The sequence below is a fragment of the Eurypyga helias genome, unplaced genomic scaffold (genome assembly GCF_000690775.1).
Source record: "Eurypyga helias isolate BGI_N326 unplaced genomic scaffold, ASM69077v1 scaffold38504, whole genome shotgun sequence".
Lineage (NCBI taxonomy): Eukaryota > Metazoa > Chordata > Aves > Eurypygiformes > Eurypygidae > Eurypyga > Eurypyga helias.
This window is the reverse complement of record NW_010248797.1, coordinates 2,638-15,284: the sequence shown is the minus strand read 5'-3', so window position 1 is coordinate 15,284 and position 12,647 is coordinate 2,638. Positions and strand designations below refer to the sequence as shown.

General features: G+C 43.9%; 2 protein-coding genes across 2 annotated transcripts in view; one reads left to right on the top strand and one right to left on the bottom strand.

Annotated features, from left to right (window-relative positions):
* Positions 1-153: 153 nt before the first annotated feature.
* On the top strand, positions 154-8,007 carry ALG1 (ALG1, chitobiosyldiphosphodolichol beta-mannosyltransferase; the record flags this gene model as incomplete). The annotated part of the gene is made up of 11 exons (XM_010151183.1): positions 154-276; positions 731-879; positions 1,448-1,537; positions 2,192-2,302; positions 3,225-3,346; positions 4,109-4,147; positions 4,511-4,570; positions 5,328-5,438; positions 6,412-6,526; positions 7,455-7,530; positions 7,873-8,007. Coding segments are annotated over 11 exons (1,131 nt in total), but the record flags the coding sequence as incomplete, so codon positions are not given.
* A 2,164-nt stretch (positions 8,008-10,171) lies between these two features.
* FAM86A (family with sequence similarity 86, member A) overlaps positions 10,172-12,647 on the bottom strand; it is a gene marked incomplete at its 5' end in the record, with an annotated part of 5,037 nt that continues 2,561 nt past the window's right edge. Inside the window, 3 exons of the mRNA XM_010151182.1 lie at positions 10,172-10,272; positions 10,567-10,716; positions 11,808-12,115. Coding sequence (XP_010149484.1) covers positions 10,172-10,272; positions 10,567-10,716; positions 11,808-12,115 — 559 coding nt within the window. The remainder of the gene's footprint in view (positions 10,273-10,566; positions 10,717-11,807; positions 12,116-12,647) is intronic.

The following is a 12,647-nucleotide window of genomic DNA, read 5'->3' as shown; positions in this document are numbered from 1 at the left end:
TGCCCGTGGCGGAGCTGCGGGGGCTGCGAGGTGGGTTCCGTTCGTCTAAAGGCACGTCTGCCCTCGCACGGCGTAGCGTTGTTTTAAGCCGTTCGCTGCGGAGACGGCTGGTTCTGTATCGGGTGCGTGTTTCTGCAGAGCTGTCCTTAGCAGCTTGGCGCTTGTTTTGCAGTTGGTCCGAAGCTCTTCCGGTATGTCGTCAAAGTCATCATGCAGTCGGTGCAGTTGCTGTACACAATGCTGAGCATAGATCAGCCGTCCTATATTCTTCTTCAGGTATGTTTTGTGTTGCGACTGATTTTCATAAAAATAAATAGTGCTACATTGCAGGCCATTTTTAGCCATTGTTTAATTATCTGATAGCTAAAACTGGCCTGAACGATGGTGTAAAACTTATTTTCATTCTAAACTTTGATGTTTCTGTTAACAACTCGGGTTTCTTCTTCCTGTTAATTTTTGAGCTTTCAAACTTAGTTTGCATGGATAGTAGTAAAGAATAAATCTGATCATAGATGTTTGTGTGTTTATCCGAGGGGAATTTTGATCTGAAGTGCCTCCCAGTCTTCACAGGTGGAGCTGGCAGCTCTGTGGTTGGTGAACACAAAATTGTCTCTGTTCATTAAGATTTTTTAAGGCGACATAATTTCAATAATTTGATTTTATTTTTCTGGTAATTTCTTAACCACTTGACCACAGTCTTAAGCTATTTCTACCTGTATTTATTGCACAGAATCCTCCAGGCTTACCTAGTATAGCTGTTGCCTGGCTAGCATGTCTCTTCTGGAGAAGCAAACTGATAATTGATTGGCACAACTATGGATATACTATCATGAGTCTGACTCACGGCAGATACCACCCGCTAGTGCATATTGCAAAATGGTGTGTAATTTCGTCTCCTCTTTATAAATTACGTACCTTTACAGAATGCAGAACGTAAACCGGGAGGGAGGGGAAATATAATGGGCTAAGGGCTGTTTCCGTGAAAGATTTCTGGATTTTGTGGTGTTCAACTGCTTTCTATTTCGGAAAGCACGTTCAGTAGAACGGGTTTGTTAAACACGTAGGAAGGCGGCTGATGAAGTAGACTTACGCAAAATTTGATCTTGTTATTAGGATTTCTTTGTGTACTTTTTTTTTAATTCTCTAACGCTGCTGAATCTAGTTGATTACATGTAGATAAAGGCTTTGAAGGCGTTCAAGTGCCGTGTTCTTAGGCCTTAGAAGATAAAGGAGTCATGCTGTATCCCTTCTCACAAACCGATATTGCTTCAGTAGAAGGAGTCAAGCAACGCTTGATAACTACATTTCAGTAGTTATCAACTGGGGGCAGTTGGGTTTCTTTGGGTTTTGGTTGGCTTTTAATTAGCATTGGCAGTGGTGGGCAGTAGCTATTTGGCTATTGCTACTGCTTGCCTGTGGTTTGTAACTCAGATTTCATTTTTGTCAGGTATGAAAAGCTTTTTGGACGTTTGTCTGACTATAACTTGTGTGTCACTGATGCGATGAAAGAAGATCTGTGGGTGAACTGCAACATAAAGTAAGTCACATACCTCTGTCAAATTAGTGTATGCATATGTGATGTGATACGAAAGAACGTATCCCTGATGATTCTGGATTCAGAGGAATCTGAGAAAAGCAACTTTCCTGAGCCCTTTTATTACCACTGGAACACATTAGTTCGGTTTTGTAATGAGCTGGTGGAGTGTGGGCATTCAGGAATCTTCATTACCCTTCATAATTAACCACTGATTGGACAGTACAGTCCGGGTGTTACGGAAGTTTGCTACCAAGCTGCCTATAGAATGGGAACGAGGCAGACATGGCTGCGGTTTTTAACAGTCTGCCCTGCACATTTTTCATTTGCGGTCAGAGGGCTTTAAGATCAAAGTTGCTCAGGGAAGTTTATGAAGTACGCTGAAAAATGAGGACAGTGATGTCTGCGGTTCTTACGGCTGTGTTACACGAGTGTGCACACAAGAAAGGTCTCCTTTGTTACAGGATTAGTATGTCCACCTTGGTGTATTCCAGCAAACTTCAGGAAAACAGGATGTTGTAGGAGTCAAAAAATTGACTGTTTTCCAGTATTGATTTACTTAATTGCTTTCTGCGTTAGATTGTTGTGGCCTGTCACTCTACCATATGCATTTGGTTACATCTGGTTTTATTAACTTGTGGATTTATTTCACTGCAGGGCAGTAACGCTGTATGACAAGCCAGCTTCTTACTTTAAGGAAACACCTTTAGAACTTCAGCATCATTTGTACATGAAACTTGCCAAAGACTATCAGCCTTTTAAACCACGGTATGTGTAAGAAAAGCATGCAGTTACAGTCCTTAACTGAATGATAAAGTTCATGCGCTTGCTTACCGGAAATACTTTTGCGTGGCGTCACAGGTTACTGAGCATCAGCAGGCAGAGCGGTCTCTTTGTGCCCTTAGCCAGCAGCTGATGCTGCGCAAGTTAGTGTAATTGTCACTGCGAGAGGCCAGGGTGAGTGAAATCGTTGAACTGTGGTAGCTCGGAGAGTGGATTAATGGAAGTGTTTTATTTTTAAAGAAGTTGGCATAAGTACTGAGGCAGCCTGATACAGAATGTCTCCGGGTTGGAACTCAGCCAATGTCTAGTTCCCCTTGAAGTAGATGACAGTGATTGGATGCTTCGTTAATAGCATCCCTTCTTTCCACTCATCACGGAGAGCTTTCAGAATCGTGGTGTGGGTGTTAAACCTTCTTCTCTGGCTATGTCTCCTGTGGCAGGTTTAACAGGGGGTAACTTTACCAAACTAATGCTTCAAAAAGAAGTGAAAGCCATTCGCTTATAGCAGCTTCTTTTTGGAAATGCCTGCCACAGAGTGTGTAGGTTCCAAGTTAAATTGAATAAAGGTACTGTTGGCCTCCGTGTTCTACTGTGTGTTTGAGGCAGCTGGAAAGAGAAGCTGAATGTTTTCTCAACATCTTAAAGAAAACACTGTTAGAAGGTGGAATCGTGCCTATCGCAGAAGTGTCACTAGGCTCTTGGTAGCAATAGGAAAGGTGACTAATGGTGTCTCTCGTGATCAGGTGTATCTCTGCATCTCAGTGTTGTAGAGACTGTTTCTAGGCAAGTTGAGTAGCAAATCTGGAACAAAGTGTTTGGAAATTCATGCCAGTTAATCACAGTATTTCCTTCTGTGGTAGTTGGCTGTGTTTGTGTAGTCCATGCTCAGAAGATTCTGTTTCCGTAGCACAGAGTCCGTCAGTTCAAATGCTGAGAGGTCTGCCTTTACGGAAAGGGATGAAGTACATGGGCGCGTGATAAAACCCAAAGGACGGCCAGCTCTTCTCATCAGCAGCACAAGCTGGACAGGTTTGGAAAGAAATAGCTTTATTTTTAATACTTAATCGATGTTGAACAAAAGATAAAATAAGGGCTGCCGATACGTCCTCATGCTTGATACGCTGCGGGGGCATCTTCACATCAACGGTGGTGAAGTTACGGTTTTCCCTCATTTGACTAGAGGAATTTGAAGACAAGATACTTCAGTGGCTAAAAATGAGTGATCTTTTAAGTTGTATTTTAGTTAAAGAGCTACAGTCAAGATGCTCAGCTTCAAGAGTGGTTAAAAGAGACTTCCTACTACTTTTTTCACTTTCATTCTAAGCATACTGTCCTGCATGGTGGTGTCAAATAGAGCAAGAAACTAAAATATTTACTCCTTTATTTCTGCTAATCTGCATTACATAATTTTCTCTTTTTTGTATGAAAAAGGGAACAAGAGAGCAAAAACAAATCCAGAGTGACCGCGGGCAGAGTTGTCTGTATCTTTCAGTTAACTTCTACACTTAATTCTCTAGCTTTAGAGACTAGGGAGTTTTAACTTGATAGCTTGGAGGATGTGCAATATTAGTGGCTTGCTTGTCTGCCATGTTGCCAGTAAGGGGAACAAACAAGCACGGGTTATCGACTTCTCTTTATGAAAATAGAGCATATTTCTAATAGGAAAAGTGTGCTCCGTACTTAAATCATGTAGGTGAAGGTGAGGGAAATCTTCATTGTTGTTATTTAAAGACAGGAATTCATTATAAATGATAGAAGCATGAATGTCACTAATAAAGCCTTCTCTTTCAGAGGATGAAGATTTTTCAGTCCTTCTGAAAGCTTTAGAAGGTGGGTACAAAGGAGTTCATCTCACCTGTTCGACGGGGGGTGGCTGTGTTCTGGGCAGCAGTGAAGGGGTTCGCTGAACAGTGCTTCGTTATTCTCGTGCACCCCCAGGTGTATTTCAATTAGTGGTTTAAGAGAAGAAGGTGAAATACAGAAATGCAACATCTGGATTCAGTTAAGAGTAGTTGTCAAGGAGAATTGTATTTCTGACTAACTTGTGGATTGTAAATACTACTATTTTACTAGGTGTGTGCTTGTAAAGAAGTTCCTTGAAGTAGGAAACTAAGCAATTAGTAGCACCGTGAGCATTCTTAAGCGCGGCACCCGTATACCTGTTGACTCTAAACAGTTGTTTATCTTCTCCAGGTTATGAGTGGTATGTCAACCAAGGAGTCAGGCTTCCGCCTTTAGTATGTGTGATAACAGGTAACAGCTTATTTACACTGCAATTCTTTCCGTGCCGGTACAGAAGACTTTGTTGTCACTTGTGTTCTATGCTGACTGTTCTGTGGACGGTGAAAAGGAAGGAGGGGCTGTTGTCTTTACATCTGGTTACAAGAGCAGTGCTTTACAGCGGTTTACAGGTTACAGCCATGTAATCGTGGCGCATCGTTAAAGAGGAGAGGTGCTCAGCCTGCCTGTCTAGCGCAGCTGCGCATTACTGCACGTTCAAAAGAATTTAAGCTCAGTATTGAGATGCTGCTGCAAAAGCAATGTAAAATCCAGTGGTTGGAGTGTTAGGTGGAAATATTTTTATTTAGTGCTGGAAAAGAGGACCATCAGGCAAGGTTTTGCCAAAAAGTTGTGTAGACAGAATGAGTGCTGTTCGGTTACCGTTCTTGTTAGGAGCAAACTAAAGCTTAGTGTGATTTTGAAGGGCCAGTTGTGCTGCTGAAATCTGTCATTGGTTATTTGGTGATCTTATGGCTGTAGGCAAAACAGAGTGGGATATTGATGGCAGGCTCTTCTAAATGTTGAATAAAAGAGAAGTCTTGGTTAACGTGGCTTTTGACGGGGCTTAGTCTTACGCGTGTCTCTCTGGGGATTGTGTGGGGTATCCTTTTTGACGTACCTGATACAACAGGGGTTTGTCAGCTGTGCAGTAAGACTCACAGACAATGCTATTTTCCATCATCTTGATTTAAAAAAAAAAACTAATAAATTTTCTTCCTGTTTTAAACAGGTAAAGGACCTCTAAAAGACCACTACAACAGACTGATAAATAAACTGGACTTTAAACATATCCAGTTCTGTACACCGTGGCTTGAAGCTGAGGATTACCCTCTTCTGCTTGGTAAACAGTGGATTATGAAATAGGGTGGAGAATGTGTGAAAAACACCTGAGCACAGTTGCAAAGTGCTGGTACAGATTTTGCACTGAAGCTGGTAGAATATAGTAAGCAAATAAAGTTGCTGGTTAGTCACAGGGTATTTGGGGGTTTGACTCGTGCCAGAAAAATTGCTAAATTTCCCTAATTGCAGTTTTCCCTGTTATCCCAAGAAGTAGGCATAGCACCTGGGTAGCTATTTTAGCCTGTTCTTTGTCCCCTCTTTCTTCTAACTTTGCTGGAATACAGCATGCCTGTGCGTATTCTGGTTTACTTTCAGGCAGATGTAAATGGAATCATAAAAGTTTTTGGCTGAGCAACCAAAACTAGCTGAAATTCTAAATTAACATGTCCTTGGCATAGAACTCCCTCCGCATGTTCGTTTTATTAAAGTGAAGTGTGCGTAAGCTGAATAAAGTAGTAAAATACATACTCAATTTGATCTACATTGGCCTGACAACTTATATGGCTGTAAAACACTGTGTTTATTTGGTACTTTTTAACTAATGAATATAATGTCTATAACTAATGAATATAACGTCCATAAAATCGCGCTGTAATTCCGCTGGTTTGAAATCACTTGAAGTGGAAGAGGTTGCTCGTGACCCATGCAGTATATCCTGGTTTTCCTGTGCATTTACCCATTCCTAGCAGATTAAGAGGCAGAAAGGCTGTTTTAGGATAGGTGAAATTTTAAAATTCCCTCGAGCTTCATGTGCACTCGCCTGGTGCGTTTCTAAAGCCTGACTAATTTTAGTCACAAAATACACTGCCCTTTTTTACCCCCACGAGTGCTTGGAATTGAGTCAGTCTGGATGATGTTGAAGGTAGCTCATGCTTAGCTTGCAACACCCAAGGTAGTACAGAAACAGGTTTACAGGAAGACTAGAACTGCTGTAGAAGAATTCAGCCTCTTCATCTGGTTTGTTTGCTTTTCAGGCTCAGCAGACCTAGGGGTGTGTCTCCATAAATCATCTAGTGGCTTGGATTTACCCATGAAGGTGGTAGACATGTTTGGCTGTTGTTTACCTGTGTGTGCAATACATTTTAAATGGTAAGAGCTTGTTGAAGTGGGCCGTGTAAAACAGTATTCTGACAAAGCAAGAGTTCAGCAGCTACTGTGTATATCCGATGAGATTCCAGTATTATGCCATAACTTTTTTTAATTCAGTTACTAATCAAGGTGGTTTTGAGTTAAAAAAATAACACTGAGTTTCTACAGAGTTGGGAGCATTTAATTCAACCACTTGCCTTAAAAAATAATTTCCCAGTAATCCTTTGTTTCCATAGACTTCATTTAAATCGGCTTCCTTCTGCATAGACGTGTCTCTGTTCTGTGAAGGGGCGAGTATATGCACAGTCAGAATTTATGGCCCTTTGGGGAACCGGTAGTAATGGGTTTAAATTGAAATTAGGCAGGTTTAGATTAGATATCAGGAAGAAATTCTTCCCAGAGAGGGTGGGGAGGCACTGGGACAGGTTGCCCAGAGCAGCTGTGGATGCCCCATCCCTGGAAGTGTCCAAGGCCAGACTGGATGAGGCTTTGAGCAACCTGGTCTAGTGGAAGGTGTCCCTGCCCATGGCAGGGGGGTTGGAACTGGATGATCTTTAAGGTCCCTTCCAACCCGCACCACTCTGTGATTCTCTGTGAAGATCTTAGGAAGTGGATCATGGACAGATTTTCCTTGTGGGTTAATTTTAAAGTAGATTTAAAATGATTTTTAATATATGTCTAGGTGATAAAGACAGGCTGTACTGGTAGATTTAGATAGTCTGACGTAGAAGGGGGAAGCAATCTTTAAATTTAAACTTTTAAAACGGCCTTCTTCGTTCCATTTTGTCAGGTATGAACCTACTGTCTAGCCATCCAGAATCATCCTGCTAGAGATACCCTAGCCCTGTCTCTTGAGCAGCTTTTAAAATGTAGATGTCCCTCTCGCTGCTTTTTGTCTCACCTTTTCTTCCGTGACTTCTGTTCTCAGTTTACATGAACTCATGAAGCACGATGAGAACGGGCTGATATTCAGCGACGCGGAAGAACTCACAGAACAACTAAAGGTAAAGGCTTCGCTGATTTTTTTTTTTCTCCCAGTAGCTATAACCGCAGAGGTGCTACCACGTGAGCTGCCTTGCCATACGCGAGTGTCGTCTGTGTATTTTGCACCCTCAGAAGGTACTGCCTTGCCTGGTGAACGTTACTGGCCTCACTTCTGTGCGAGTATGAATCTGAAGCTGGCAAGAACGTTTTAAATGCTGTCGCTGTACGCTGTTTATAGGGCCAGACCAAAGAACGCTCTCGCTGCAGCCACCGTAGTTGAGGGTTAACACTGGGGAGGCTAGACTGAGCCAATAATGTAACGTCGTGGTGTTTTTCTGTGGTTTTCCTTTTTTAACTTACAGATGCTTTTCTTGGGATTTCCTACCCTGGGAAGCAAACTTCAGACCTTCAGAGAAAACCTTCGTGAGTCTAACAAGCTGCGCTGGGATGAGAATTGGGACCAGACTGTTCTTCCTTTGCTTGGGCAGAATGAATGACACTGAAGGAGGAGGGTGCCAAAAAAGCTGGAGCCATGTAGACTTTATAAATTGTGAATAAACACTTCCTGTTGTCTGTAGTTGCTGGTTTTAACTGCTTCGTGTTGGGACAAGTGTTCAGAGACACCTTTACAATTTGAGCTGCTCAGGTGAGTAAGAATAGTGCTGAGGGTGCGGCCCTTGTGTGCCTGCGGTGTAAGTCGCAAGGGAGGACTTGGCTCCTGGCTGAAGAGCTGGAACCTTGCCATCTGGACTGCCTTTCCATCTTTATCCCTGGGGATGAATCTTCAGAAAATGGGAGGGAGGTTTAGTTGCTCATGTGTGCAAAATCTGCTACCTGTGCTGTTTAAAGGTCCCTTTTTGGTGAAGGTACTTGAATACGTATACAAAGTATTACCAGTTACACCCATTGTACATTGAGCACTTTAGATTTGGGTGTGTTTTCTTACAAATGCCTTTTATCCAAATTGCTTTATTTGAACTGAGGAAGTGGTGGGGTTTTATTTTTTTCAACCAGTTGTTGGCTGGTCTTCCCTAGTCGAGCACTGAATATCCTCCTGGACGGTTTCATTGAGACAGAACCAGTGTGTTTCCAAGTTGTTTTTCTTTTTGCAGCCTGTGTAAGAATGTGAACGCAGAGGCACTGGTGTGTGACAGCTTTATTGAACCCCGAGAGGAACACAGACCATTCAGTGAGAGTTGTCCTTGTACGCTGCAGTGAGTGTGCCCATTTACCTCGAGAAAGAACATAAGACCTATCCCTTTTTGAACAGAAAAGGAGAAAATAAAACCCAAACTGGTTATTGAAATGTGTGTAACTTGATAAAAGGGCACTTGACGTCCTGAGCGCTTGCTGAGGTTATACCCTTCATCTCTTTGTTGTTAACATCGGTATTCGTACACAGACCTGATGCTTACCAGATGCCTTTTTCATCACCTTTTTGATTATAAAATAGATGTCAGTTGTTTAAGGAATCGATGTGCTTGGTTTTATTGGGTGGTTGCTGCTCTTCAGAGTTCCTAGTTCAGAGGAGGTCAGAGGCCCCTTGTAGGAAGGAGGCTGTGGGGGACTTTTTACAAGGGGCTGTAGTGACAGGACAAGAGGTAATGGGTTTAAATTGAAAGCAGGGAGGTTTAGGTTAGATATCAGGAAGTTCTTCCCGGAGAGGGGGGGGAGCACTGGGACAGGTTGCCCAGAGAAGCTGTGGATGCCCCATCCCTGGAAGTGTTCAAGTCCAGGCTGGATGTGGCGTGGAGCAACCTGGTCTAGTGGAGGGTGACCCTGCCCATGGCAGGGGGGTGGAACTGGGGGGACTTTTAGGTCCCTTCCGACCCAAACCATTCTGTGATTAGGATGGGTTCTGCACTGGCATCTTTAAACCCACATACTGAGTTTAACACCTGCTTTGTCAAGTCAGACAGACATTTTAAATTTCTTCTTTTTTGTTTTCCTCTGTTGTTCTCAAGCAAAATCCTGTCCGGTGGTTCAGCCATTCCCCTTTGGCCACTGATGTGGTAAATTAGGCACTTGTGTAATTAAGCAGTAATGCTTCGGAGAGGTTTCATCTTCCTAGAATAGATCAAATTGAGATGTCTGTACAAAACCTGGATGACCTGAACTTGGTGTAAGGAGAGATAGGGGATGTTGGCTCGTGACACTGTCTACTACAGCTGCTGTAGGTTACCCATTTTCCAGGTGACCCATACTGCAGCTATGAACAGGCAGGTATAAAAAAATTAAACCATTACAGCTGGTTTAAGTATTAAGAAGTGTTTATTACTATGAGACATTGTTTCGCTCCCTCGTCAGTGTGGGCTACTCACCCTGCGATCCTGCAGCTGCGCCCCCGTTATTTACCAATCAAATCACAGGTGGAAAAAACATCCAGTTCAGTTCTGTTGTCTTCTACAGAATCAAAGTGCTTCACAATTAGGGGGTTTTAGCTACCGCCTGAGGTTCACAGACACTTTCGGGGGGGCAGCAACTTGCTTGCGTGCTGACGGTTACAGGAAGAAATGTTAACTCGTTCTGACAACAGTCTGTGCGTATGGTTGTGTCCTTGGTGCCTCTCATGTACGTTTCTGGAATTCAACATAGTCTTCTCACAGGGACGAGACAGCTCCTGTTGGTCTGAAAACTCCCATTATGTCCGATTTGCCAGGTCTATATAAATAGCTGTAGAAGAGTTACACTTGGCTGCACGTCGTAGACAAAAATGCTGCTGTTGTGGGCTGGAATGACCTGCCACCCGATCCCAACTTTACCTGTAAAGAGAAACACTGGGAATAATTTTTCTTCTTAACAGAATGAAGAGCAAAAGTTGGCACTAGGAGATGTGAGTTGTGATAGCCAGGATCTAGCAAACGGCCAAGTTCTGATCTCCTGATCAAACCCATGTGGAAAAGTTACTGCTCTTAGGCCAGCCACTCTTAAATCCAGCTCTAGGATAGGAATCTCCCTGTTGGACAACACCCATCACCAAAAAACGCTCCAGTTCACCTCTGCTACAGATGAAGGAATGGGGAAAGAGGCCAAAACTTGATGAAAAAGGCACCCACCAAGCTCAGCCTGGAAGAGGTGATACGTGTCTGGATTGCGAATGGTGAGAGCAATGTAGGCCTCGGGAGGTTTGCCACCTGCTCCGGAAGTGGACAGTTTCTGTAGCACACCAGTGAGGGCTGAAATTGCCTCTGGGTCGTAGACCACGTCTGCACAAAAAAGAAAGCATGCAGTATCACTGAGAATTGAGCCAAAAGGCAGAATGAGAACTACAAAGCAAAACTATAAAATACCTTGGAGGAGAGTATGATCTTTGTATGCAGGGGTCAGAAATTCACAGGAAGAGGTCTTAGGAAATGCCTTCATTTTACATGCTATCTCAAGCCGCCGTCATCTCTAAATCGGTGTGAAATCACTAAAAATCAGTGCTGCTCTCTGTATCTGGACTGTCAGATACCGTATTTAAGCCCATCTTAAGGGCAACAGAGCACAAACGCTCGACGGCTTTGCTGTTAGGACTGTCCTTAGCCGGCCTTGTGTTCAGGGCTGACAGTCCCAGGGGGCTGTTCACTGCACCCAGATGTTGAGGCGAGTGCCTGTACCACTGACTGATGCACCAGCTACCCCTGATGCGACACAACGGTGATGTCCTGCCACAACCAGTCCCAGCAAAGAGCAGGCACAAACCGCCTTCAGTTTTGGGGTGCCTTGCCTGCCTGAGTCCAGCTTGGGCTGGTTTGTGCCTGCTGAGTGGCACTAGGTAACAGGGACTTCAATTTACCACATTCACGTATTTGATGACAAAGGCAGTATATTTTGTCTTTTTTTTTTCCCCACTTAAATTTTTAAGGAATTTTGCTCTGCAAAACCCCAAATTGGGGAGTAAAATCCTGTAGGAACAGCTAAGAATTTTGCTAGATTTTCTATTATTAGATTTTTATAAACCCCCTCCAGATTTACACATTCTTAAATGTAAAATGTGTTACCCCTCAAGAGAATGCCAAGACTGCCAGTTATTGATGAGGCTCTTAAAAGTGGCAGATTTGTCATCACTTGTTTCTGGATTAAAAAAATTAAATACAGAAGGGAAAACCAATTCACTTTCACTTTTCAGCCTTACGTAAACAGCTGCTAAACGACTGAAAGACAGAACAGTGACCTGAGCTGGGAGAAGATCTGCCATACGCTTCCAGACACGGTCCGTGGAGTGAATCCCACACACAAATACCTCTGCGTGTCTTTAACCTGCCTCGCCCTGCGCGACAGCACGCAGCGGGGCGGCATCAGACGCGTAAAGCACCTGCTGCAACGACGACGTCGGGCTGCAGGTCCAACAGTTCTTCCGCCGTCACTGCGCCCCAGTCAAGTTCTGCGACGATCAGGTTTGGTTTCTGGCAGTTCGTTGCTTCTGCCTCCTGGCTGTGGGGCTCCGGCTGGATACGCCGAGTAGCTTGGGGCTCCACCACAAAGCCGTTCAAACGGATGTTTTCCATCAGCTGCCCGAGAACACCAGGGTGGTGGTCACTAAATACATAAGTCTTGGGATCGCAGGCTTTACAGACTGCAATTCCAGTGAAGCCAATCCCACTTCCTAGTTCCAAGACTGTCCTGAAGGATAACAGAGCAAAGAAGTACTTAATAGGTCTCTAAAGTGAGTTAGGAAATCGAAACGTTCTGAGCCTACCTAAAGGTAAAATCGGCTCCATCTTATTTCAATGATTTTTGAGTAAACTGCCTACAATCCAACCTCTGAAGTAACTGCTGGAGTTGGTAAACACCAAAGATGCAATTATAAGCAGAAAAACTCGAAATACTGCTTTTGCGTACGGCACCAAGCATTTCCACCGTGGGGACGAGAGGCATTCCCCCTGGGTTTTAGACCTTGGCGGCGTGGTTGTCTCTGTCCACACGGGTTGTGCGGTGCCTTGCATAGCCCAGGGAGAGAAATGGGTGCTTCAGCAGCACAGTTCCTCTCCTTGTGAGCTCAATCTTGCCTCAGAAGTGCTTGTTCCTCTCGACTGCTTGGGAACAAAGTCTAGGCTGTGAAATCAGATGTGCGCACCAGCCCATCGATTGCCTAGAGGCCGGTGAGATGGATCCGGGAAGCTGTCATGGTTTAACTCCAGCTAGCAAAATACCA